General features: G+C 38.5%; 1 protein-coding gene across 1 annotated transcript; it reads left to right on the top strand.

Annotated features, from left to right (window-relative positions):
• Window positions 1-112: 112 nt before the first annotated feature.
• Window positions 113-27,227, top strand: RAB12 (RAB12, member RAS oncogene family). The gene is made up of 6 exons (XM_080612020.1): window positions 113-501; window positions 13,977-14,037; window positions 22,717-22,855; window positions 23,357-23,446; window positions 24,380-24,484; window positions 24,994-27,227. The coding sequence occupies exons 1-6, from the start codon at window positions 258-260 to the stop codon at window positions 25,105-25,107; spliced, it is 753 nt and encodes a 250-aa protein (XP_080468146.1). The 5' UTR covers window positions 113-257; the 3' UTR covers window positions 25,108-27,227.

Below are 27,227 nucleotides of genomic sequence, written 5' to 3'. Positions count from 1 at the left end.
GGCACTGCGGCGCGGGGCCGCGGCTCCGGCACTGTAGGGGGCGCTGCGCGGCCTGGCGCAGGGCTGGGTGCGCCGCTCCCGTTCCTGTCGGTGTTGCTGCTCTGTTCGGGTCGGGCCGGGCGGCGGCCGTTTCTCGTCCTTGCTGTCCCCCCTCTACCCCCTGCCTCGCAGTGTCGGCGTCGGTGGCAGGGAGGGCGGGAGCGCGGGGCGCGGCGAGGGAGCGCGGCGCCAGCGCGGCGCCGCCGCATGCGTCGCTGATGGAGCCGGGCTCGGGGCTGCCGCAGCGTAGGGTGGGGGGCGGCGGGCTAGACCTCGGGGCGGGCTCGGCGGCGGGGTCGCCGGCGCTCTCCGGGGGACAGTCACGCCGCAGGAAGCAGCCGCCGCGCCCGGCCGACTTCAAGCTGCAGGTGATCATCATCGGGTCGCGGGGGGTGGGCAAGACCAGCCTCATGGAGCGCTTCACCGACGACACCTTCTGCGAGGCCTGCAAGTCCACTGTGGGTAAGGGAGCCCGCCGGGCCGCGCCTGTCCCGTCCCGGGGGAGGGGGTGTCCTCCCACCGTGCCCACTCTGCTGCAGGGCCCGGCCGGGGGAACGCGGGGCTAGGTGTGGCTGCCGCCTTCCCTGGCCCCTCGCCCGCCTTTCCCCAAGCTTGGCCCCCTCCCCGCGTGCCGGCCTGAGAGTGTTCCTTCGGGGCTGCCCAGGCCTCGTCCCCTTCAGGGTATGTGGTGGTGGTCCCCGTCCCCCTTCCGCCCTGGTTCACGCAAGCCGGGTGGGTTCCTCCAACTTCCACAGTGGAAACCGCATGGGCAGTGTGGGGAGGGAGCCCTGGGTGCCAAACTTCCCTTCTCTTGACGGGAAGATCGTGGACGGCCTAGTTACATCATGGCAAGTTTTGAGGTGGTGTTGGGTATTCAGTTTCAGCCTTACTAACGACATACGAAAAGCACAGGTTAAAAAAAAAATAGTAAACTAGGGATGGTTGGTAAAATGGGGGTTTTGTGGGGTTTGTTTGTGGGTTTTTGTCTTAGTTGTTGTATATAGGGAAACAGAAGTATTTCGGGAGTTGACAAGTTGCACAGTGTGCATTCAATGTAGTCAGCGGGACTTCAAACACTCTTCCAGACCATAGTCTGATTAACTTCAGTTTGCTGTTATACCTTCAACAAGACACCACCCCACCCCACCCCCCCGATGTTAGATCTGAGGAAGTTATGTTTTGTTTCTTGAAGAGTAGCAGTACCTCTTGAGCACACCACGTGGTTTACTCTTCACGTAGCTAACTGGAGAGCAACCTCCTGGTTCTGTAGTACACTGACTTATTTATGGTTTAGTCATCTGTATGAGTCTTAGGGGTAATTTAAGGCCTGCTGTCTTTTAATATACACAAAAGGGTAAAAGAAGGAAAACAAGCAAGTTAGTCTGCATTGTTATTAGAGTCCTGTCCTTGGAGTTGAACTCTGAGTGTTGCAGCAAGGTGCTTGTTAACTCTGTGTCATTGGATAGTATGTATGCTTAGATTAATTGTAGGTTGGAATGTGAGGAAACTTAACAGCATCTGATGGAAAGTGGTTGTATTGCCTTTTAGATGCCGAATTATTACGCTCCAAAACTGTCTTGTGGTGACAAAACAATACACGGTTACTTTTACTTTAGTTTTAATGTGTATTTTATCAGTTATTTCACTCTTTTCTAGGTCCTCTAAAAATCAAAATCTGGTAGTGCAGATTAGCATGGTTAGTGTCAATATTTTTGTTTTTGTTTTGAAGCTGGTAGCTTTGTAGAAGTTAGACAATGGTAGTGTGTCAGAAGCATTAATCCTCAAGTAATATGTTGCAATTGAGAAATACTGATGACTTCTGTAGATGGACAGATTTCATTGAAGATATGGTACAGCTGAGGAAGTAGAACTAATAGTGAAATGTGTTACTTATGTTTTCTAGGTCTGTATGTTGTTTTGAATTCATATGTATCTTCTTTGGATTGACCAGCATTAAGGGTTCCTTCAAGGTTGGGCTGCTGTCCGGAGCTAGCGTTAGTTTCCTGATGCCAATCTTGAGAAGTGAGAGGAGGTGCTCTAGACCCCAGTCCAGACTTCCAGGCTGGTGCCTTGTAAGCAAAACTGATTTACTAGATAACTCAGACACCGACTGAAGCAGAGAAGCTTCCTTATTTTAGAAAAGAAACAGGAAAGAAATGTGGTATGCTGCTAGACAGAAGATTACGTAATGTTTGATGTGCAAAGTGTGCCAACGTAAAGCACCATAGGGAAACAACTTGTACGAAAACACGTCTAGAAAGACCTGCACTAACGGCATTCTTTCAAGGTCCTCCAACTAAACTTGACAGCTGTTGAGATTCCCCCAGATCCTTTGACTGCCAAGTGGAAGAGCTTTTTGCAGCTTGCACCCTACTTTTTTGCACTACAGAGTAAAAAAAAGTAACCTCTGCTATTAACATTTCATGTAAATTTAAAATAACCCGCACTCCAAAATGACCTGAGGTCAGACTTTGATACACAGTTGAAATCATAAAGCCCTTTCTTTGCCACCACTTGCTGCAGTGGTTTTCAAGAAGTACAAGTGGAGAACATATTTTGAAATGCTGTTGAAAACCCTGTGGCTGATCTGATTCCAGGGGAAGTTTTGTAAACTGAGTATACCTCAACATTAAATTTGAAAAGGCGATGTAACCAGGCAAACAACTAAAATTTGTTGTATCTGCCTTATATTAGTGAAGCTGTATTTTAAATACCATGCTAGAATACGTATTTACTCCCTTACCTTTATCATGGTTTCCACCTTTTCTGATTTAATTCTAAATCCGTGGAAGCATAAACCAAACAGAACAACTTTCAACTCTTAACCTTTTGTATGAAAGTGTACAGGCTACTTGAAGGCTTTCTCTGACAGTGGAAGAAATGCACATGTCCAAAATCTTTGGCCATCTCCTGCCCCTAAGAGCAGTTTAGGATAATAATGCTGTGTCTTTGGAAAGTGGGTTGTATCTGCTGAAAAGAGGATACAATTAAGAAACATACAATATTTTAATGCTAATTTAAGAAGACTGTGTTGCCAGATTGGTAAAGTAAATTCTGTAATAAAAACACATCAACACATCTTCAGTCTTGTCTCAAATACTGAAGTTCTTTGAAAGTGTTCAAAAATAGCTTGGCAGATTTCAGCACATTATTAGTAACGGGACACAATGTGCTGTTGATCTAAAATTCTTTTGATGTATTTATTTTGGGCATTAAGTTAGTTGCATAGAATATTGTGTCTACTTAATCTGCTATTTACATAGTACTGAGAATACTCAATATGCTCAAATGTTTACTGATTTTAGCATGTGCTTGACAGAGAAATGATGTTGCTGTTTCCAATTTTATGTGCTAGGGTTTGAATGTTTATTCTTACTACTAGGTTATAACTATTCTTATTACTTGTTTGGGTGAAGAAATTGTTTTTAGATATGTTCCTCTGTATCTGCAATGATGTAAAATTACTCTCTTCTTGCCAGTGTTAAATCCAGGGGAGTTACGGTAGTTTCTTTTCTATAATGGATTAACACTTGTCCGTGGGTAATATTGGCATCATATTAGCTTTGTCAACAAACATAAATATGCATCTTTTTTTTAAACATAATTTGCCCAGGGAGGTTGTGAATGCTCCATCCCTGGTGGTGTTCAAGGCCAGGTTGGACGTAAGCCTTGGGTGGCATGGTTTAGTGTGAGGTGTCCCTGCCCATGGCAGGGGGTTGGAACTAGATGATCTTAAGGTCCTTTCCAACCCTAACTATTCTATGATTCTATGATTCTCTGTTTATGATTTGTTACGTTACTCCCATGCACCTCCATTATTCATACAGAAGCAGAACCCAAAACTGTCACTTGGAGGTTTTTCAGACTTGACAATTAAAAATAGGAATGCCAAATTTGGCATGAAAAAGGATGATCTTTCCAAAAGTAGTGGATAAATACTCACTGCCTCATTTGTAAAAAGATTCAAAGATGGGAAGTGAAGGAAGAATGCGTGCCTTTGCTTCTTCCCACTCCTTACCCTGCCCCAAGTAGTTATTATTCTGAAAGAAATTCATCTTAATTCAGATCTCCATAGTGGTGATGTTATAATTTTTATATATATATATATTTTTAATGGTGCTGTCTCACCCTCTTTTTCATCAGAGTCCCTTTATTTAGCAGAGTTCTCTGTTCTCTTCCCAGCATCTGTCCAAGTCCCGCAGTTGTCTGTCCTACCTGCATACACCAAATCTTAGCTCATTCCTGATCTCTCTCCTCTGTTTCTCTTCCATGACAGATCAAAAAATTCCTGTACTCAGCAGTATTTCCTGTCTACCTAATTTTGCTGCAGGCAGTACCCTTCTCTCTGGGTTTTAATCTCTGACCCTGAGGCCTTGCAGTGACTCACCTCTCAGATGACTGGCTCTCCCACTCAAATCAAGTTGAGCTCCTTGGCTTTTCTTTTACATGCTAGCTTAGTATGTGAAGTTTCTGAGGCCTAGTCTTATCCTTCAGCTCTTTTCCACCAAGTCTGAAAGCATCCCAGGATAGAGGCCTTGTCCTTGGTAAGGTCAGAGCTATTCGCAGGAAACTACAGTTGGACTTGTAAACACTGAAGGTTTCTTCAGTCCTGGTTTACAAGCAAAATCACAGGTTGAGTTACTCAGCTAAGTTTGTAATGGAAAGATTTGTTGTTGATCAGGATGGAAATGTGGCAACCTGTGATCTGTTTTGGACTAATAGTAGCCTGTGGGATACAGATCAGTGGCATGTAAATGTACTGCAGTGTAAGACTCCTTTGACTCACAGAAATACTCTTTGACCTTGTTTCACCTTACTTTGATGTTAGTGTGAGATGGTATGTAAGTTGGAAACTCATTAGATTTACAGCACTCCGTAGCTTTTTCTTCCAAGCAGTCCTCTCTATAAGTTCTTTTTAAAAGTCCATGCAAAATGTCTGAAACTTTAGTTTTATATTTTATCAGGGTAATCTTAAGGAAGGCAGCTTCTGGTTTTAATCCATGCACACATATATATGTTATACATATATACAAATATATATATGCATACATATATTTGGGGGTTCTGACACAATTCAAACCCTTTCCTCATTCTCCTTATCCTTAAAGAATGTGGACTAACAACATAAATGTTAAGTTCCATTCCCACAGGCTTGTCATGTAACATAATTATATTCACTTAAAAGTATCAGCCTATTCATTTAAAAAGTATTAATTAGTCATTTTTCAGAACTGCCCTTGAAGTTGCTCCTCAGTTTTTCAGTTACCTACTCAATGTTTATTCTCACAAGCACTGTAAATGTGGCATGTGGTTTTGAAAAATAGTTTTCTGTAAATAATAATTAAAATTCTTTTAAAAACGAGTTTAGTAACTTCATGCAATCTGAGATGAAGAACAGTCTATATAAAATTTTCCGAAAAACATCCCATATCAACTAGAACAACATTTATCTTTTTGCTGTGCTTGTATATGTGTGTGCTCTTTGTGATAAGTATAATTTGTTTTAATTTTTCTTTAAAGTTTGTTTTTCGCCTTCCATAAGATGGCACTGAAAACTTAGTTGGGGTGGGGAAAGGGAAGAAAAAGTAGAAATAGGTGTCTCTTGCTTTACCACATCATGAAAAAATAGCAGAAAGATGTTCTTGCTTTACACACAAAATCAGCTGTGAACTCTGATACATTTTTGCTGTTGTACGAACAAAGGAAGAAAATTCTGATCAGTCATAAGTATTTCTGTGAGAATTAACCATTCTTATCTTTGCATGTCCAGGGTGTTAATACATACATTTTCTTACATACTGGATTTTTGGCTAGGGAGGAATAATGTAAATAAACAAGTATCTCATTAGTGGTGCTGTGACTACTTGACAAACTACAAATATAAGAGAGCAGGAGGTTGGAAACTCTCATAGAAAACAATTTTGACTTGCACAAAACCTTAAGATAATTAGAGAGTACCTATGAACTTAACTTGTTTGTTTTCAGTTCTGTAACCATGAGTTTAGGAAATTCAACTTGCAGTAGAAGCCTCTGTTGCCTGCAAGCTGTATTTTACCTTTAGGAGCAGTGTAGCCACTTGTGGTTGACACAAGAGACTACAGCAACCTAAAGCACCAGGCAAGTCATGGTTTACCTTATGTGTCAACTAAGCATATTTTACAGCATTTGGTGTAATCAGCAATTGTTTTCTGTGCATAATGGTTTGAATCCTCATAAGGTAACAAAACTATATTCTAAAATAGGAATATGTACTAGGTAGGCGATACAAATTATCAGGGTTCAAGAACACAGTTTTGGGAAGGTATGGGGGTTTTAATTAACAAAAGCTTGCAAAGAAAAGCAAATATGAAATTGACTTTGTTTTCTTCATTTGTAAGTTAGATGTTAACTTCAGCTGATAGAAATAGGCAGGTACTGGGTTATATCAACACTACAGAACTGTCAGAGCACCTTCTAGACCCTGGTTAGTACATATATGAGAATGCACAAATAAAGCAACAGGCAGAATCAAGAGGCCACTTGAATGGTGTTGAATGTAGAGTTTAGTTTGCGAGGAGAGTGGAATGCAGCTGTCAAACTCAGTCTCTGCTGTGAACAGCTGAGCACGTCAGTAGCAAAGGAAAAAAATACAGTCAGGCCATATGAGTCTCAGTTACGGACTTTCTTATTTTTTGCTGGGAGCTTAAATGTTCATTTGATAAAAATAGTGCATGCACTATGCAGAATAATTGTAGTTTACCTATACTAAAAAATGGAAGAGACAGGATTTTTAGAGTGCTTTTCATCACAAACATGCTGAAATCTTTGTCAACTATCTTCATTAGGCTGTCCTTAAACAAGAGGATTAATATTTCCGGTTGTTAAGATTGCAACTATTTAACAGCATATAGCAACACCTTTATGACTTACTTCTTCTGATATGCCAAGGATTGGGAAACTTAATACCCAAAACAAAACACTAAATTCAGTCTTATTTTGAAATATATTCCACTTTTTAAAATCTGGATAGTGCTGCTCATTAAATAAAATAGGTTTTCTTCACATGCAATTTTCTGTTCGGGTCAGGTAGTGGTAGATCAGTGGCTCACTACGTTTTCCTGTCTGTAATCAGAAGTTTTGAAATTAAGTCTTGTTCAGGAAGACACAGAGTCTTATTCCTTACAAGTTCCCTTTCCACCTCATTCTGTTTATCAAAATTTTGGTGCACGCTTTGAACTTTGTGCCATAAATAGTGCCAAAAGCCTGCATTTTGTGAAAGGTTGAATTTACTGTCCACAAGAATGTAAAGAAGTTGTAACTTTCTCCATTCTCATGGAGTTTGGAAGTACTAAATATCTGGGATGTTTAAAGGCTGTATGATGGACATTCAAAAATCACCTTAGTGTCCCAAAAACTCATTAAAATTACACCTTCAAAATTTAGTCATGACATATACCCTAATAAATTGGTTTTTTCCTGGTGTTGGTTTATCTGTTCCACGCTGGTCTGTAGCACAGTTGCCAGTTGAGATATGGGTACACTTTTATTTTAGGCAAGCAGTTCTCAAATGTCTGCGTGTCAGTCATTCTAGAATTACATGCTGAAGCTTAATGGACAATGTACTTTACCTGCCTCTAAAATAATATCCAAACTGGCTTATATCTGACTAATACTTAATGCTTCCAAATCTTTAATTTATAACATGCAGTTTGAAAGAGGTGTTTCTGCTTTAGTGTGTGTTAAAATTAACTGCATGTCCTACTGCTTAAGTTAAAATAAGATACAATGTGTTTGGGTTTGTTTTTTTTCTTCAGTTTTTGTAATCTTCCCCCCCCATGTACTTTTTGTTGTTGTTGGCTTCTGCCATCTCAAGAAAGATGGTACAAATCAGCATCGAAGCTATTGAGCATCTTCTCATTGACTTCAATAGTTTCTGGGTAGGTCTAAGTGTTGTACTGTATTTAGTTACAGGCCAGGACTAATGAAGCTGGTTCTTAGCTCAAGAAGCATGTGACCTCAGTCATCAGTTGTAGCAGAAGTTAAGAAAATTTGTCTATATAATGCTGTCAGATGTCCAAATTAAATAAACTGTTGTGGTCTTTGAATTATATGTTTGTTCTAATGGTTAATTAATGTACAACCTCTGATTGTTTAAACTGATTGTGTTTCTTTAAATGCAGTCTGATTATTTTTCACTGATCGAATTGCTTTGATGCAAATCACTAATAGGCCTATGCAAATTTAGTCTGTTGGAATTGATTTTAGTTTGAGGGGTTTTTTGTGCTCCGTTTGCATCTGTTTTCCCAGTTCTTCCTTTAACTTTATTATCAGGAAATCTTGGCCTCAGAAAGGTCACTGTGTGCATAAAGCAAAACAGCTTCCACTTCCTTTTTCTGGCACTTAGTGGGGAGGGGAAAAAAAAAGTATTGAAAACATAAATGCAAAATATATTTTAACAAGTTTTTTCACTATTTGTTTTATTCCTAAACAAATGTTTTTGGCTTTAGAGAGAGAGGCTAGACCCAGTTGTGTATGTTTCAGTTTGTGCTTTCATAGATAACTTTTATTTCCTGTTTGGGGCAAGAAAATAATATGCTATAGTCTTTTCTGGGCTAGACTCCATTTTTACTGGATTTCAGTCTCAAGTTTGGAACGGTCTCAGGTTTGATTCAGTGACAAGATAAATCACCCTCACTGACTTACCCTTATCTAGAACTTCATTAGTGCACTTCTATTTTGAATGTCTGTTTTCTTTCTTTTAAGGCTGTTTATTTTTGAAAGGAGTGCAGACAGTTTGCTTAACAGGGTGTTTAATATACTTTAAAAAGAAAAAAAACCTCTTCTATTCTACTAGCCCTTTATTTTCCCTGGAAAAAAAAAGCATAGTTTCAATTGAGTGCTTGTCGTAATAGATGTTCTCATTTGCATGAAGCATATTTTTAATCTAAAGTTCATGTGCTATTAACAAAGACAATGTGCTTTGTATAAAAATTTGGAAATCCTTACCTAATAATCTTCCCTTACACACACCATATAAGTGTTACTATACTCAATGCCTTATTTGATGTGTACCTAGCCTGCAGGGAAAGGGAAGTAGCTCATTTGTAGTTCCTAGTGGTAGGGCAAGCTGAAGAAGTATACTTTGAAACACTTAACAGGTACAAAATCAGAAACCCAAACTGGGGGCTGAGATCTGTATTTTTGTGCCTTTTTCATTAATTCTTACATGCGTATGGGTTGTCTGGATTGTTGGAAACAAAACAAAACAAAACAAACCCAAACCTTTTCCAGAGTAAAATGAGGGTCAAATTCTGACATCCGAAATGCACACCTTTAAATCATACAAAGAGAGGTGGTAATCTGGATTTACTAATGGTGTGAGTGTAATGATTTTAGAACAGCTGAATACGTTGATTGCCTGTGGTCTATGCAAGTCTGATGTGTGGATAGGAGGCTGAATTTGTAATTGCAGGGGAGGTTGTGATAAGCCTTTTTGTTCCCCTCACATCACTGTGACCTGGCAAAGGGCACACTTCAACATGATCATAAGCACATGCACTTGTTGGCTCTGCTGACATGGGTACAGTTGGTTATTCATTAACAATAAATTATCCAGCAGGCATTTAAAATGCAAACTAGGTAGCATGCAAACCAGCAATAGTTTGATGGCGGTGTAGCAGCTGAAGAGAGCCTTCTAAAATCCTTTCTTTTTATAAGACATGCTGTTCAGATTTAATGCAGTTGTCAACAGTAATTATTGATTCCTCTGTTTTGTTGAACTATATATAAATCCATGCCCTCAGTTCTATTTGCATAATTAAGGACACAAGATGCTTAAATGGCTTGTGTTAGCTGGTGTTGACATCCTTTCAGGTGATACCCACCATAACTGGAGGTGTACGATGGGAAATGTGTTGGTGTAGCTGTGCTAGTAGAGTGTTATACTAGTCCTGTCTGTCAGTGCACGTGTCTTAGCACACCACTGTTTACGCAGCTTCAAGTAGCCTCTGATGGGACTGAACACAGAACAAATGCACAATTTTATTAAACTTGGGTATTAGTTGTGTTTTGGAATCTGGCTTACGGGAGTAGTAACTGCTCAAGGACTACAACTATCATTACAAACAGCATGAAACCTGAAAAAATTCTGACAATTGCTTCTACTTAATATGTCTTAGAATTAGGTTTAACAAGACTGAGAAACACGTATCTTGCTTAGAGCAACTGTAAATTAAGTGTTTGTTGAAGCAAGGATTTTAAAGAATTTATCAAGTATTGCTGGCATCAACACTGTATTGATTGAAGTATTATAAAGCACTTAGGAAATGGTGTTTGGGGGTTTTTTAAGAGCAGACTTAATACCTTCTTTATCTTGTGCCAAATAGAGATACTTAAAAGAATTGTTTTCAGTTATTTTGCTGAAAAATCAGAGTTTTCAGGAGTTAGTCCAAATCTTCTGTTCTACAACTGCAGGTACAAACAATGAAAAGGTGCAGTTGTATAACTCTGAATGTCATGTGTGACTAGTATTTGTTATCTATAATAATGGGAAGTGTTAGTTTTCTGACTGACTTTCAGAGAACATTAACAGTTTTTCATCGTTTTTAGTAGCTGGAGTAATTTTATGGATAGAGAAACTTTTCATTGAGGTATTTTTGCTGACATTAATCAAGCTAAATAATTTGTTTCATTGAACTTTTTCTTAACTCAAGATGATACTCGAAATTGAAGTGGAAAACAAATTACTGTGTTGCTGTTTTAGTTAAATTACTAATTTGTATGTAAAATGGAAGCACTACCTTTGGCAGGTCTGTGGTGAAACATGGTGATGAAACCTGACAGGCTTAGGAATTTGTTCCTTCATGTGCAAAAGGAAAGTTGCCAGATTTTTTCTTTCAGTATTGGCAGACATGAAGCTTTTGGTATTGTGTTGATGCTTGCAGAGCATTACTGATTATGAAAAGCGGTTGAGCAACCTTTGTTTAGTTCTGGCAAGCTATCTGACTTAAGTGTTAAATAATTCAAACAGTTCTGTAGAAGAATCTGCTTTTCCAAAACTGTTACTGATTTGCCCTGTTCGTTGCAAAATTTAACAGGGGAAATGTTTCATGGTCTGACTTTAAGATGATTAACAGAAAGATCTGCCTTTGAAGTAAGTACACTGTTGACATATTTTAAAACCATCTCTTCAGTATGTAGGCTATTTTCTACTTCATATCTTGTGCCTGCTAGTCCCAGGAAGTCCCAAGTTGAATATTTATTATAGCAGGTGAATTTTCTCTATATAGTTCATTATTTATTTTTCTGTTTAAAAAATGCAACAAAACCTTTTTGTTCCTTGGTTCGTATAAACCACTTCTACAGAAATAAAAATATTTTTTGGTGGAGTTAGTGAAACTTGCATGAAATTTCTTTGAAGGTTTTTATTACACAATTTTGGATCAGAGATGATTTGGACTCCTTTTGGTGTGTGACAGTGGGGCTTTTTCTTTAAACAGCAGAGCTATATTCTCTCTCCGCTTAGATCAAGCTCCTCTACCAGTATAATTGTTAGCCTAAGACAAGTCTACCCACCTGTATACCCACCTTCTTTCTGCTTATGTTTCTGTGGGAGAGAACAGCAAGATTATTTTTTTGTTTTAACCTAACTTCTCAGATGAAAGGCCAGTTGTATACTCTGTTCTATGTGAGGTAATGGCAGGATTGAGAGTTGGAATTGAGACATGTGGGCGGTTAATTCAAACTTCCTTAAGAAATGAGAGATTTGAAGCAATTTTAGTGAATACCTATTATATCCTTAGCAAGTAAAGTTCCTGTCTTTGCTGTAGACAAAGCTATGACAATTAAGATGATTGTATTTCATAGTGTGAATGCATTTATGTAGAGAAGACTTTTAAAAGTAGAAATGGTTGTATGTCTCTTTATAAAAAACCCTCTCATTAATAGAATTCTTGTAATTACTGCTTTTCTTATTTCCCATATTTTGGATAGTACAGAATAGCTGAATCATTTCAGTCTCTTCAGCTGTTACACTAACACAGATGGTGGTTTTTCAAAAGTGTAGAAACTGTTTCTTAACGTTAGGATTAATAAATGCCCTGAAATGATAATCATTCTATTTTTCTAATTTTTTTTTTTTTTTTTTTTCAATTTGCATGTGAATACTTGAAAATTACCATTAAAATTGTAGGCCATAGTACAAATCAGTTTAACTCTTTAGCTGCTGTACTGGCTAAGAACCTTACTAGGGTTTAATGGGATACATTTTAGTAAGTGAAGTACAAGTATCATATGTCCTGAATAGTTCTCCTAGAATTGGTGAATAAGTGTGCTAGATGCTTTTAAGGACATGGAGAAGGAGGACAAATGTTATGGTGATAACAAATACTTTTATCACAATGTGATGTGCAAATGCAAGCTGTTCAAAGGGATTTTTGTTAAGGAGAATGAAGATCAGTGATCCTTCCATTTGTTTAGTCTAGCTGAATAGTAGCAACCTGTTTTGCAAGATAAAAATAGAATTGACTGTATCCTTTATATTTCAATCAGTAAAGGGTATCTAGTTTCTTAAAACTTACTCCATTTTATTGTCTCATATCAACAACTTTACAGACATAACTGTCTTTAAAACATTTTGAAATATATGCCAAGTCAACAATGCTGGTTTTCAGGATGTAAAATGCACTTTTTTTTTCCCCCCATACCTATATTATTAGGATTTTTTAAAAGCTTTGCATAAGGGCCAAGTTCAGTCCTTTTTTTCAAAGTTACAATCCAGTCTTGATTCTAGCAACATCAGCAGGGGCACTCAGTTTTTACCAAGGGCAGACATTGGGAAAATGTGTAGTTAGAGGAAATAAAAATCTCTTTCCTCTTCACTTTCATCCCAATCCTTGCTATACAATTGTATGTGAAGTAGTGAAAGTGTTTCACACTATGCTTCTGCACTTTTGTGTGAGTTTTAAGTGTACCAGTCTGTACCATGTTCTCTTGGTTTTTTTCATTTCCCCCTATTTGATTTAGCACTGTTATGAGGGATGATGTTCAGAAAGAACTGAAGCAAAACTCTTCATACACATATATACTAAAATCAACAGGTTCACAATCTACAAAGGCTGTGATATTGTAGGACATTTACAACCTGAAATATTCTTGTAGTTGAGGTGGTAATCTTTTGTGTCTAGGTATTGTTTGATCATAGTATGTCTTACTTGTTGATTGCCAGCGTAGGGTTGTTTTTACGGGGTTTTTTTTTTAATAGAAGAAAAATTTTTCTGTATAACAAGGTCTTCATGGTTTTATCTTATATTTATATTTAGCATGCATTCAAAATACGGCTGGAGTTTTGAGATGATGGATAAAAGTACCATACAGGTATAAAAGAAATTATAGAAGTCAAATACCCTTTCTAAATCTAAGCAGTTTGCTAATATGTATTTGCAGGAATTAAGAATGACAGTGCTGACAAACTTCATAAACCAGCCACTATTCCAGCACTTCTACTAAAGTACTTTACAGAAGCTAAGCATCCAGCTTGGAAACCAGATGTGTATTGCTCCTTTTAACAGAGAGCAAAACTGATGTGGAGGGAGTGGTTCACTCCACGGCTCCAGGGCATCTGTGCCAGTTGGAAGGAGAGCAAGCTTGTACTTGACAGTCAAGGTGAATAGGAAAGAAACAGACGTACCCTGCCTGTTGTTTTACTGTTCCCTTGGATTTACCTGCTGCTGGAAGTGTTGTACAAAGTGGAAGGTTTATGGTGTGATGCTGCCAAATTGGAAGGCTCACAGACTGTATTGTGATTATCAAATCCCCATGATGTTCCTAAGGTGACCCATAGTGGTGCAAACCCTTACTGTTATAACTGGATATTAAAATTATTAAAAAAATATTAAAAAAAAACCTCATTAGTTTTGCTGCTTATTCCTCCTTTTCTGTTTACTGTATTTTATTTGTAGGTGTTGATTTTAAAATCAAAACAGTAGAGCTAAGAGGAAAGAAAATTAGATTACAAATCTGGTAAGTAAAACAAATGTGCAACCAGCAGTATGTTTTAATTTTTATGTTCTAGCATGAATTAATATGCTTGTCTAATACTATTAACTGTAATAAGCTGGTTTAGCTCTTACCGTGTTCCTCCTCTCTGCCATTCCCATAAGACTTAAGCAAAACCAAATAGTTCTTAGAATTTTATGAGGGGAAAGGGGAAGAAGGGGAGATAAAGAGGTCTCAAGCCCCTTTTCCTTAAAGAATGACATCATATACATAAGAACAGAATTAGGACTTCTACAAACAAAAAAGGTGACTGTGTTAAATAGGCACTATTTAAAAGTACACTTCACTGCTGCTGTTGTTTTTTATTTTTTTATTTTCTGGGCTGTTTAAAACTGACTTTAATTGTAACAACAATTCTAAAACAACTGTACAGTGTTTTCTAAACTGTTTTTCTAAAACTTGGTATAGGTAGTGCTGTCTCTTTAGAGCTGTATTAAAGAACATTAAAGTGAAGGGCATTCAAGACTAAGTAAATTATATCTACTCAAAACAGCAGTGAGAAGTAAAATGATCCCATACAAATAAGACTACACCTTAACTGATACCGCTGTCCTATGACAGAATGCTCAAAGTCTGAGCTAAGTTTTCCTTTCTGGAGTAGTTTGCATGTTTTCTGATAATGATTCTCCATGTCAATGATAAATACAGTTTTTATAGTTCAGAAATTATTGAGCTTAAGAGCTCCTTTGTTATGCAGAGTAATATAATACATAAACATTTTTATGTGAGAATAAACCAGCTATGTTCTATACATTAATCTTACATACTGCTGTGTAGAAGCTTAGCTTTGGTTTATTAACAGTGTGTGATGCATAATTGGCATTGTAGTTAAACTGTTAAAGTCGCTAACAGTTCATAGTGGGGAGGAAGCTCTAAATATACTCATTGTTACACTTCTGGGATATTCTGGTGGTTTCTCATTAATTACATGGATGCAGTAAATTCAGCTTACTAACTCCTCTTGGCAGGTCACCATCAACTCTGTTTGTCACACCATGTGTCTGTCTTGCTTCCCTCTGAGTTAACTGCTGCTTCATCTTTGGTATCATCAGTCACCTAACACTTGAATGTTAGTGGCATGTCTTCATCCATCATCTGTCCCTGTTTGGAAACCTGTGACCACAAGGCTGGCAGTTGAGCCAGCAATTGTTAGCCAGGGTCTGCTGAAGCTAACAGAGGTAACAAAAAATTCTGATATGGAGATGCTACTGTATGCCTGATATGAATTCTTGCTATGTAATGTGCTAAGCTTATCAAACAATTTCTTCATGTTGAATAAATACTTTATAGGAATGATGTCTTGTTGGAAAAGATATGTTTAAACCATTATTTTCCACATATTGAGAATATGCTAGTAGGATGTAGAAAACTTTAAAAACTGAAAATTGGTAGGTTGCTAAAATGTGACCATTACTTCTGTGTGAAGCCCTGCTAAAATGGTGGAGAAAATAGAATATAAAAAGGTAGTATTTTAGAATATGATTAAATCCATTAATACAACATTCTGCCAGTAAGTGTCACCTTCTTTCCAACAGTGGCTGTTAAAAATACCTGTTAAAATCCTGTTCTTATCCTTAAAACTGTCTTGGCATACTTATTTTTTGGAAAAGCAATTAGATAAGCACTCCTTTTGCTAATTTATCCTGAATTATGTTGTGTATGTTGTTGGGATTATTTATAAACTCTTACTATTATAGAATCACAGAATCATTTAGGCTGAAAAAGACCAAGTCCAACTGTAAACCCCAAACTACCAAGTGTTACCATTAAATGCACAGCATCTACATGTCTTCTAAATACCTGTGGCGATGGTGATTAGACCACTGCCTATTCCAAGGCTTGGCAACTGTCTCAGGGCAAATTTTTCCAGATATGCAATCTAAGCCTCCCTGGTGCAACTTGAGGCCATTTCCTCTTGTCCTGTTGCTTGTTACTTGAGAAAAGCGACCAAAACGCACCTCGCCACAGCCTCCTTGTAGGAAGTTGTAGAGAGCAAATAGGTCCCCTCTCAGCCTCCTTGTTCTCCATGCAACCAATCCCAGTTCCCTCAGCTCCTTATTGTACCTTCAATTGTTAGATCGAAAGAGGAAAGCAATTTACCAAGTAAAACATTTACACCAAGTCAGACATGTATCAAGCAGTTAGGTGTGCAAGGTATCCTTTTGAAAGCAGCTTTCACACCTGCTTTCACACTTAGTAGAGTAGTATACAAATTGGACTTGTCTCCTGTATCCCTTTGCTGATGGAATACTGTGTGCTAAGGATCACAGAGGCGTCTGCTTTCACCTCTAGCTTACCTATTCCTATCTGGTCCCTGAGTTTCAGTCAGGAAACATTATGATAGGAGCATAATCCTGCTTATTAAGAGTATGAAATGGTAGAGCAGCACTGAGAGCACGGAGTAGTGTCCATATTTTCTGTGCCACCTGGAACAGTAGTAGTGCGCCTTGGGCTGCCAGAAGTCGTAAATAGAGTAAATTTGCTTTCACATTACAGTTCCTGGCTGAAACAAGCTCATATATTCTGTACGAAATTTGCACGCATGCAGCTCAGGCTGTGGGTTAAAGTAATGACAACTATTGTATAGCTTAAGTGTCCAAGTGAGTTAAGAGCATCTGTGAATCAGTCAGTGTTTTTCCAGAGCTTGCTAGACCCCATAATAGGAGCCCCCCTTTCATGCTTTGAAGAATAGGTGTGCTGGCAGTTGCTCAGCAGGACAGTAGCGTGTCTGACTGTGCCCTCTTACCTGGGTCTTTTGGGCACTTGGCTGACAGAAGCAGCTGTCACTTCTGGCTTCCTCTATGAAAGGATGTGGTTGCTGGAAGCTGTGTTTCCCTACCACTACACCCAGTTTCATGCGGGGGAGCCAAAGGGGCTCTCTGGTACCTCTGCAGGTTTAATGCCAAGGAAGGAAGCCAGTGACCCGGCAAGGAAAGAGTTTTGATTTGCGTCTGAAGGTTGTTTAAATTGGTTCCTTCTCATAAAAACTTCACATTGTGACAGCTTGGCATTTTCTAATGGATAGTTACTGTCTTGGAAAAGCTCTGGGATGAAGAGTAGTTTGAGGAAAAGATCAGCTATCCTGGAATAAAACAGAATGTAGTTCCTTCTGTTCAGGTCCTCTGAAATAAATAATTTCGTATAAAAAAAAGATCTTAACTATAATTGTGTTTTATAGGAGGAAGAAAGCTCAGCTTGACAACTAGAATCGACCTCTAAAATAACTTTAAAACATTTTAAAAAATACTGCTTGTAGGGTCCGTAAAAGCACAGAGACTGGAAGTGTTAAATTAGTCTTAAATTTTTATCTGTGTTTTAAAAAATTTCCTTTCTATTGCCGCTTCACACCACCAGTCATAAAAAACTGATTTAACTTCAGAGCCAAAGACAGTTTTGAGTCTGTTCTTGTGTTTGTTTTGTTTGTTCCAGTTTTGAGTCTGTCCATGTGTTCGTTTAGAGAGAACATTTATGTAAAGCAAAACTTATCCAGACCTGTTTTAATTAAGATCAACTGTATTTGTATTGTACTTTATGCAGTCTAAAGTAGTGTGAATATGACATGTCAACACTTGAAAATGGTCATAGTGTGTTTTCTTTATTTACTTTGGTGTAATGTTTGTATTTTTGGAGTGGTGTCTAGTTTCTGTTTTGGAAGCAGAAAAACAGTCATGCAGGGGGATTTTATTATGGCAGATGATAGATAGTCAAGGAGTCATACACTGCTTCTGATTACAATTAGAAATACCAGTGTTTTTCCATTAGAACAATTTATTTTAAAAAAATCAATAAAAGAAAACTGCTTTTAGTGTTAAAAAAGGAGTAATCTGTTGTCTGGGTTTTTTTTTTTAGTGACGACAGAAGCATTGATCAAGTTGTAATATCTTACTATTTGGACTTCTTGAGTTTGAATTAAATTGAACTGTCTTATTCTGTTATGTTGATTTTGACCAAAGCAAATAAAAAACTAGCAGCCCTTAGCATCACTTATGAAATTAATGAAGTTGCGTACTGTTAGCCCAGTTAAATAGTATCACAGTATCACAGTATGTTAGAGATTGGAAGGGACCTCAAAAGATCATCTAGTCCAATCCCCCTGCCAGAGCAGGAACACCTAGATAAGGTCACACAGGAATGTGTCCAGGCGGGTTTTGAATGTCTCCAGAGAAGGAGACTCCACAACCCCCCTGGGCAGCCTGTTCCAGTGTTCTGTCACCCTCACTGAGAAGTTTCTTCTCAAGTTTAAGTGGAACCTCTTGTGTTCCAGTTTATACCCATTACCCCTTGTCTTATCATTGTTTGCCATTCAGAAGAGCCTGGCGCCATCCTCATGACACTCCCCCTTTATATATTTATATACACTAATAAGGTCCCCCCGCAGTCTCCTCTTCTCCAAACTATAGAGACCCAGCTCCCTCAGCCTTTCCTCATAAGGGAGATGCTCCACTCCCTTAATCATCTTTGTCACCCTGCGCTGGACTCTCTCCGGCAGGTCCCTGTCCTTCTTGAACTGAGGGGCCCAGAACTGGACACAATATTCCAGATGCGGTCTCACCAGGGCAGAGTAGAGGGGAAGGAGGACCTCTCTCGACCTACTGATCACCCCCCTTCTAATACACCCTAGGATGCCATTGGCCTTCTTGGCCACAAGGGCACAGTGTTGGCTCATGGTCATCCTGCCATCCATCCACTAGGACCCCCAGGTCCCTCTCCCCTACACTACTCTCTAACAGGTCGTTCCCCAACCTATATTGGAACCTGGGGTTGTTCCTGCCCAGATGCAGGACTCTACACTTTCCCTTGTTATATTTCATCAAGTTTCTCCCTGCCCAACTCTCCAGCCTGTCCAGGTCTCGCTGGATGGCAGAACAGCCTTCTGGCGTGTCAGCCACTCCTCCCAGCTTAGTGTCATCAGCAAACTTGCTGACAGTACACTCAATTCCCTCATCTAAATCATTGATGAATATATTAAATAATACTGGTCCCAGTACTGACCCTTGAGGCACTCCACTAGATACAGGCCTCCAACTGGACTCTGCCCCATAGACTACAACTCTCTGGCTTCTATCCTTCAGCCAGTTTGCAGTCCATCTCACTACCTGATCATCCAGACCACACTTCCTCAATTTAGCTATGAGGATGCTGTGGGAGACTGTGTCAAATGCTTTGCTGAAGTCAAGGTAGACCACATCCACCGCTCTGCCATCATCCATCCACAATGTTATTTCCTCATAAAAGGCTATGAGGTTGGTCAAGCATGACTTCCCCTTGGTAAAGCCATGTTGACTGCCCCTCATAACCCTCTTATCCTTGACATGCCTTAAGATGGCATCAAGGGTAAGGTGTTCCATCACTAAAGTGCTCAACTCTTTTTCCAGCATTCAACTAGTGCTTCAGTAGCTATTCTTACTAAAATTCTCCAGCTGCAGGAGTGTAATACATTGATGAAAATCATGTAACCAACTTAGTTGCTCCAGCACTGCACATGGAAAGAAGGCATTTTAAGTTGGATATGCTTTTAATACTAGCTCAGTATTAGGGGTTGTAATTTTCCCCTCAATGTTAGAAGAATTTACTGCACATTTTCATGAAAAAATAAGATAGGAACTGCTACCAGATGAGATTTGCCACATGAAGGATCAACTTGATACTCTTCTCAAACAGCAACTTATTTAGGTAGCTTGGGGTTGCATTCTAAAATTATTGCAGAAATAGTTTTCCAATTTTTGCTTTGCTATTTGAAGGCTAGTACAATGTTATATAATGTTAGAGACCACAAATTCATCTTAGTTTCTTCCACTTTTCAAAGGAAAGGATTATCATTCTTGCAGTCAGAAACCTGTTGACTGGTTTCATTTAAACTTGCTGCATCAGTAGAGGCATTGGTTGCGTGAATTGTAGGGAAGTCAATGACTTAAAGTAAGGCCACGAAAGTCAGCCATAATACACTATAATTAGCCAGGCTGTCTGTCCATGGGTGTTTTAAACTGGCCACAGTATGTGGTGTGTCTCAAATAGCCAGCAAGCCAGCCTACAAGTTTTGTGTGATATTTGTGTGAACAACCTACATAAGGGGAGTGCAGTACCTGGGAGTACAGCAGCTGAGAAGAGCAACAGCCTGGGAATACTATAAACTTAAAGAGCCTGAGGGTGTTGTGGGGTGAGGAGGGGCTGATAGTACCAGGTAGACTTGGAGATACAGCACTCAGCAGGCATTGGGAAACGTGAAGTTGGAGATAGCTGGAGTGGAAGAGAGTAATGTTACATGACTGGCTCTGTCGCTTACCCCTAGGCTTATCCAGTGATGATGACTGTCTTCAGGGAGGGTAGTTGAACATTGGTGTGTTTATTTCCTTTGTTTTTCTAATGTATTGACTGATCTGGTAGTCTCTCAGAGATGGAGTTGCTGTAAGTCCTTAGCAGTGATCCAAAGGCACAGCCAAGTGACTCTGAAATAGCCCCTTTAGTTCTGTGTTCTGGTAGGGGCACAGAGAAAATGAGGAAGATTGGTCAGGAGGTTGGGAGGGGGAGGGGGAAAGGAACATTTTTCTTCTCCCATCATTCTGGCCAAAGCTGGCATTGATGCATTCTTCCACATTAGATATGCCCTTCCACCTGCCATCTAGTTATGTCTGTGCAGAATGATGGAACTAAAGGGATCTCATCCTTAATACGCTTGATCAGTAGGATGGATTAGCAAGAAGACGTGGCAGGGGCTGCTCTACAAGGTCTTTATTCTGAGTAGTATGTTCATAAGTACTAAAGCAATGTTATCCATATGTGGAAAATCAACGGTTTGTACTAGAATTTTTAAATATTTAATGGAATGAACATCCAAAGCACCTTTCAAAAATTAAATCTGACCATAGCAAAGAAGTGATGGAAGAGCAAGTAGAGTTACTAGCTCTGAGTAATAATTACATATGTAATTTCAGCTGCCAGAACTTGCATTGCTTTAATAAAAATGCCTCATTAGTGATAAGAAAGCAACCAATTAACCATCTGAAGTTGGTCTGACCTTACTGAAACAGGCTGCCTGTTTTCACCTTCTATAGAGTCCCAAAAATTTGTATGAATGTAACTCAGAAGTTCTGAGAATGGGATTTGAATAAAATAAAAATGGGTGTGATATATTCTCTTCTGCCCCTTGCTGCAATGCTGTTGGCTTGCAGTGAAGTATTAGTCAATATTTTTCCACAGACTATGAAGCAGAGGTTTCAAATCTATTTCTAATCAACACTGCTTTTACTTTGTGAAATCTCTAGCAAAAATTTGTTGCTATCGAGTACACTTGTGGCCATTTCAGAAGAAAGTATTCCACTTACAAACCTGCTTAGTTGAAATTCTTAAAGACTTTTTTAAGATCAAGATAGGTTTGTGGTACTTTAGTCTACTGCTTGTTGAGCATAGGCTTTAAAAGAATTAATTCTTCAGGACAATCAGTGTGGCATGTCGTGAACATTGCTTTTTTTTTTGTAACAAGTGTTTCAGGTCTCCATTGTTAATCTCATTCCCAAATTCATCCTCCTCCTTTTGTCTAAAATGTGACTGCTGAAGAGAGTTCCTTTTAAACTTTTGAGTGCCAACACACATGAACTTTTTCCCTCACCCACTCTTAATTTTGATCCATCTTTTGGCTTGCTCTAACAGTGAAATTTCAAGATTATCTATTGACTCTGGAGACTGAACTCAAGCAGCAAATGCTTGATCTCTTCGGGGCACCATATAACTTACTTTCCAGTTGTGATACCAGTCACATTTTAAGACTTGGGATTATGCACCAGCTACTTTTTTTAGTATAACTGCCGAAAGTCTTCCATAAATAGGCTTGATGATATGATTAAAAGCAGTTCACTGGTTTTCATGGTTCAGTAAAATATAGCCCTTCTGCCTCATCTACTTTGGAACATAAGCCATAGCTAGTACAGGCAACATGGTGTCATTGCTGGAAAATAGCTTCCAGAGTAAATACACCTTGTCCGAAATGCCTACAGTGATAAAAATGAGAATGGAAATGTTATTTGAACACCTGCATTAGTAGATGCATGCATGAAAGCCAGACATCTACTTTCAAAAACCATATGACATAGTGGTTACTCACCCTTTTCATTCAGTTTTGCCAGTAGCATTAGTTTTAGAACCATGGTTGAATTGCTGTGGTTGATCCAGAAAGGCTCTGAAAGCTCGAATCATAGTGATCAGTGCATTGCTCATTTTATAGTTGGCTGTCTGGCTGTGTTTGATAAGCATGTATCCATTTTTTTTTTTTTTTTCTATTTTTTTTTCACAGCTGTTAAAACAAAACAAAAAAAACCAAACAAACATAAAGACCTCACAAGCAAACCCCACCAACACAAAACCAGCTTCATCTGCTGGGCACCTCCATTCTCAAACACATGTAGAACTGTTTGGTGGCCTTTCTTGGTGAAGTTAGTATGGGATAAGTAGTCCGGATACAAAACTTTCTATGTTTGAAAGTGCTGCTCCATTAAGTTTTTTTGCCTGAAATTCCCACATATAGAAGGAAAACTTGGAGATAGAGTGTCTAATGAATGTGGGGATGTTTTTATTAAAATGTAAACAAAGTTATTCTGTACTTTGCAAATTGGTGAAATATTTGTGCCAATGTTTGCTGCTGCTTCTTAGGGACACAGCAGGTCAGGAGAGATTCAACAGCATTACCTCAGCTTATTACAGAAGTGCCAAGGGAATTATTTTGGTGTATGATATCACCAAGAAGGAAACATTTGACGATTTACCAAAATGGATGAAAATGATTGATAAGGTAGGCCTTAAGTATTTTCTTTTTATGTAGTTTTTGTAAGAAGCCATTTTTTCCTCAAAAGTACTCTGTAAGACTTGTCACAGCATTGATACAGGATTGTTAAACTAATGCTGACTAATTTTCAGCGGATTCTTTTAGCCAGGAGTTAACATTAACGCATTGATGTTGCAAAATGGTTGTCCATTCCCACTTCCTTGAACTAGAATTGTCCCAGTTGTAAGTCACACTGGGGGCGAGTTTTATTTCCTGTCTGTGAAATAAGGTCATTCTGTTCGTTCTTAGGTAAACTAGAACAGCTAGTTCTAAAGTCTTGTTTTAAAAATGGAATTTAAAAAGTGAAGTTAAAGATTTTTGAAATACCTTTTGGAAAGAACGTTTACCTATAAACTGTATAGGTGTGGTTCCTTATTTAGTAGAGAAATGCCCTTTTTTCATATTGTGTTTACATTACAAAATCTTTAAATTTCTAGATTTAGGTCATTAAAAATGTTCTAATTGCAGTATGCTTCTGAAGATGCAGAGCTTCTGTTAGTTGGCAATAAACTGGACTGTGAAGTTGATCGAGAGATTACTCGACAGCAGGGAGAAAAGGTAAGATAAGGTCTAACCAAATTCTTAGTTACTATTAGAAGCAAAACTGCTGTGGAGTTGTTGCTGATGGTCCATAGCTAGTCTTTTTCAGACTGTCAAACCTGAGAAGCATATTGAGAGTGATGGCGTTCTGTCACAATCCATATGGTATTCTATGGAATGTGCAGATACATGTGTTGCTACTGGAGCAGCATGTCTTTGACCTAAAGAAAGAGTAAACTACAAGTTGGCTTGCACTACACAGTAGTTCAGGGGATACTCCTTTTTGGGCTCTGAAACATTATATAGTGGAGACTTGACTCACAAGTGCTCAGCACATCTTTGTGAGCCTTCTTCGAAACATTTGCTTTTCAGTAGTATCTTAGGATAGGCAACAGTCCTGCTTGATTACTTAGCTCACATTTTCATGTTTCTTTTGTTCTCTTCCAACTCCCAAAGTGGTAAGGAACCTCACAAGAGGATATGTCTTAGTGTGACCCTCATAGCACCATCTTCATCAGGACACGATCAGCATGGACATACTCAAAACATTTTCCTTCAGCTACCTGTCATCTGTTGGAGTCAAGGCTAATTCTTACATCTGTACTTCTCTTTTCTGAATTTTAATAATAAGGTTGAGATTAACTCTTGTGAAAAGTTCCTACTTTTTGGCAATCTGCAGCAATCCATGTTAACTGAAGACATGAGTTTCTCAGACTTAAATCTGGAAAAATGCAGCACACTATTCCAGTAAACAGACTTTAAGTGAAAATTATATCTGGCAGTATCTGCTGTACCTTGGAGATTCAGAATTATTAATTGAATTAGACTTTAGTCACATATTTGAGGAAGGTTGTGGGTTTTGTTTTCTTTAAAGGTTTTATGAGGAGTGCTTGTTTTGCTGTTTGTTGCTGTTTGTGCATATCTTCATGTAGTTGTTTTCTTTTCCATCAGTTTGCACAGCAAATAACTGGGATGCGGTTCTGTGAAGCAAGTGCCAAGGATAATTTTAATGTGGATGAAATATTTCTAAAACTTGTTGATGACATTCTGAAAAAGGTAAAATATATAGAGGTGGTAGCACCTCTGACCACAAAAATGGTCAGTGTTTAAGTAGTGACTGCTGGTACTGTTGGGAGGATGTAGAGGGCGAGTGCACAATCAGGTGAAATTTTTGGTTAATATGTAGTGGGCATGATGTAGTTCACAGACTCTGCTGAACACTTTTGTTAATAAATACTGCTTTTAAATCTGGTATACATCTCCTATTTGCTATACTTCTCCTTTGCTATAACTTCCATATATATCAGCAGCTGACTGTATGTTTGCCTGCTTTCATTTGTGGGCAGTTCTGTTGTGATTTGTTGTAATTAGTTTAGGAAGTGGCTTTATTTTCACCAATGTCTTGTAACTTTTTTCTGAAAGAAATTATTAACACAACTTACTTGAATGTAGTTCACTCATACAAACCAAAAGACGCTTTGGCTGACAATGAACTCTTGAAACGAGTTCTTTGTGTCAAGTTCTTTACAGATGACTGTTTACAGGTGATTTTTCTTTTCTTTAAGATGCCACTGGATGTTATAAGAAATGAGTTGTCCAACAGTATCCTGTCCCTGCAACCAGAGCCAGAAATCCCACCAGAACTGCCTCCTCCAAGGCCACATGTCCGTTGCTGTTGACTTGTTACTCCATACAGAGAGAAAAATAGGAGCAGGAGGGTAAAGAAAGTATCTGTACTACTCTGCACTACAATCATTCGGCAGTTTCTCGTTGCACTTTGTTATTCGAGTCAGAGCTACACACTAACTTGTAAATATGCAAATATGTGATCCTATATAGGATTCAGCTATAACATTTAATTATTACCCCTCTCCCTCACAATGATGTTTCATTCATTGCCCTAGTGTTATAAATACTGTACAGTCGGTGGGGGGTTTACCACACTTCTGGTCGAGGAGGAGGAAAAATTAAATCTATACCTATTCTTGACATAAATGTTGTAATAGTTCTTTGTTATTATAAACAGGCAGGCAGAAGCTCTTCTGGTATGAAGATAAGTATATGGTGCTTTGCTAACTATTTTAAAGACAAATTTTTTAAAAACAGAGGACTTTATGTACAAAGCTTCCATAATCAGCATTATGTTTCCTTTTAATGTAGTGAAAATGCTTTTGGCTGTAGCATCCTCTGCTGACTGGATTTATTAGAAAGCTAAGTTTAATTTTTTGGCAGTCTTTTATTTATTTTGTTTAATGCTGCACCCTTTCTTTGTGTACCACATCTGGTGCAGACCTAAGATTGCACTCTGAGATAGCATATATAATTTTCTGCGTAAGCATAAACTTGGTTGCAAGAATCATTAAGTTTCAGTAAAAGAATGGAGATATATTCAAGTTCTAAAAGAAGGTATAAAAAGCAATGCTGCTGTCCTAGACAAATTCTTAAAAGAAAAAAAAAAAAAAAAAAAGATACATTTTCCTGTGGTAAGGAATATATATGTGTATTTGTCTGGACTTCTGTGGGGTTGGGGGGAAGGGAATCTAAGGTAAAATTATTTTCCTTCCTAATGATGGAAATTATTCCCATCAAGCAAATACTGTGTTAGGTTTTGGTCTGATAATGAATTTGTGAATTATATCTTTGGTATATCTTTTATTAAAATGCACTGTTTAGTTTAGCTGTGGTAAACCAATAGTTACATATTTGAATAACTTGGTGTGTCCTGAATGTTGTGGTATTGAAAAACATTGTGGTCTTTCTAAACTAATGAAGTGCAAATAAAATTTTGTATTTATGAATGACAGTGGAACTGCACCTGTTATTAGAATGGCAAGTATCAAATGATGGGTAAAAGGCAGAATCTGGACTACGGAACAACACTTGGTTTAATTTTGTTATGATTTAATTTTCAGTTTGACAGTTCCTTTAGGTGTAGTTAGAAAAGCAGCAGATGTTAGTTGTGCACCTTGATCGCTGCTCTGTTGGGAGAGCAGCTGATGACCTAGCCCAGCTGATACCTTCAAACAGCATGTGACTGCTTGTCATGCTTTCTTAGCAGGTGGTCACCAAACTATTAATTACACTGGCAACACAAGTATGAACCAGTCTTTTTCACGCTACAGCTTCTCTGCTTCTCATTCTCTGGTGCTGGAACCCATTTTGTCACTTTTGCCACTCTTCTAGCGAGAACACTGGGATTGACCAGTAAAGTATACCGCTGACTTAAACAGCTTCTCTCTTTTTCTAGAAGGAAAAAAGACACAGCAAACTGTTAACATTTTCATAAATAAATGAAAGATGAGCCCTTATTTCACTGAGTAAGCTCTGACATTCTGAATACAATACCATGCAGGTCCTTAGCACACCTGGATTTCAACAGGCAAAGTAAAGAAGCGTGGTTTTTATTTGGCCTTCTGCCACCTTGTGCCTAAATGGTTTGCTTTTTTACATAGTAAACTTTCGGTTTACTATCATATTGATAAGATGAAATCAGTTTCTAAAGTGCTTATAGGATTTCTGATGGTAGTGTGGGCGGTAGCAAGGAGGGGAAAATCATGGAAATGAGTTTTAATTTGACAACTATTTTATTTTAGCTGATTTGTTTTTATTTGTACTTAGAAGCTTGTGATTTTTTTCCTGCAGTTTTGAATTTAATAAAAATTAAGAAATTTTACTTAGATAAACTTTCTTTTTGTAATTCTGTGCTGTTTGTTTATAGGTAGATTGGGATCCCAGTCTCTTGTACCAAAAATTAAAAATTATTGCATTTGAGAAAGGCATACTTATGTAACAGTGTTTG

The sequence above is a fragment of the Psittacula echo genome (assembly GCF_963264785.1).
Source record: "Psittacula echo genome assembly, chromosome: 2".
NCBI classification, from domain to species: Eukaryota; Metazoa; Chordata; class Aves; order Psittaciformes; family Psittacidae; genus Psittacula; species Psittacula echo.
This window is presented reverse-complemented; position numbering and strand designations above follow the sequence as displayed.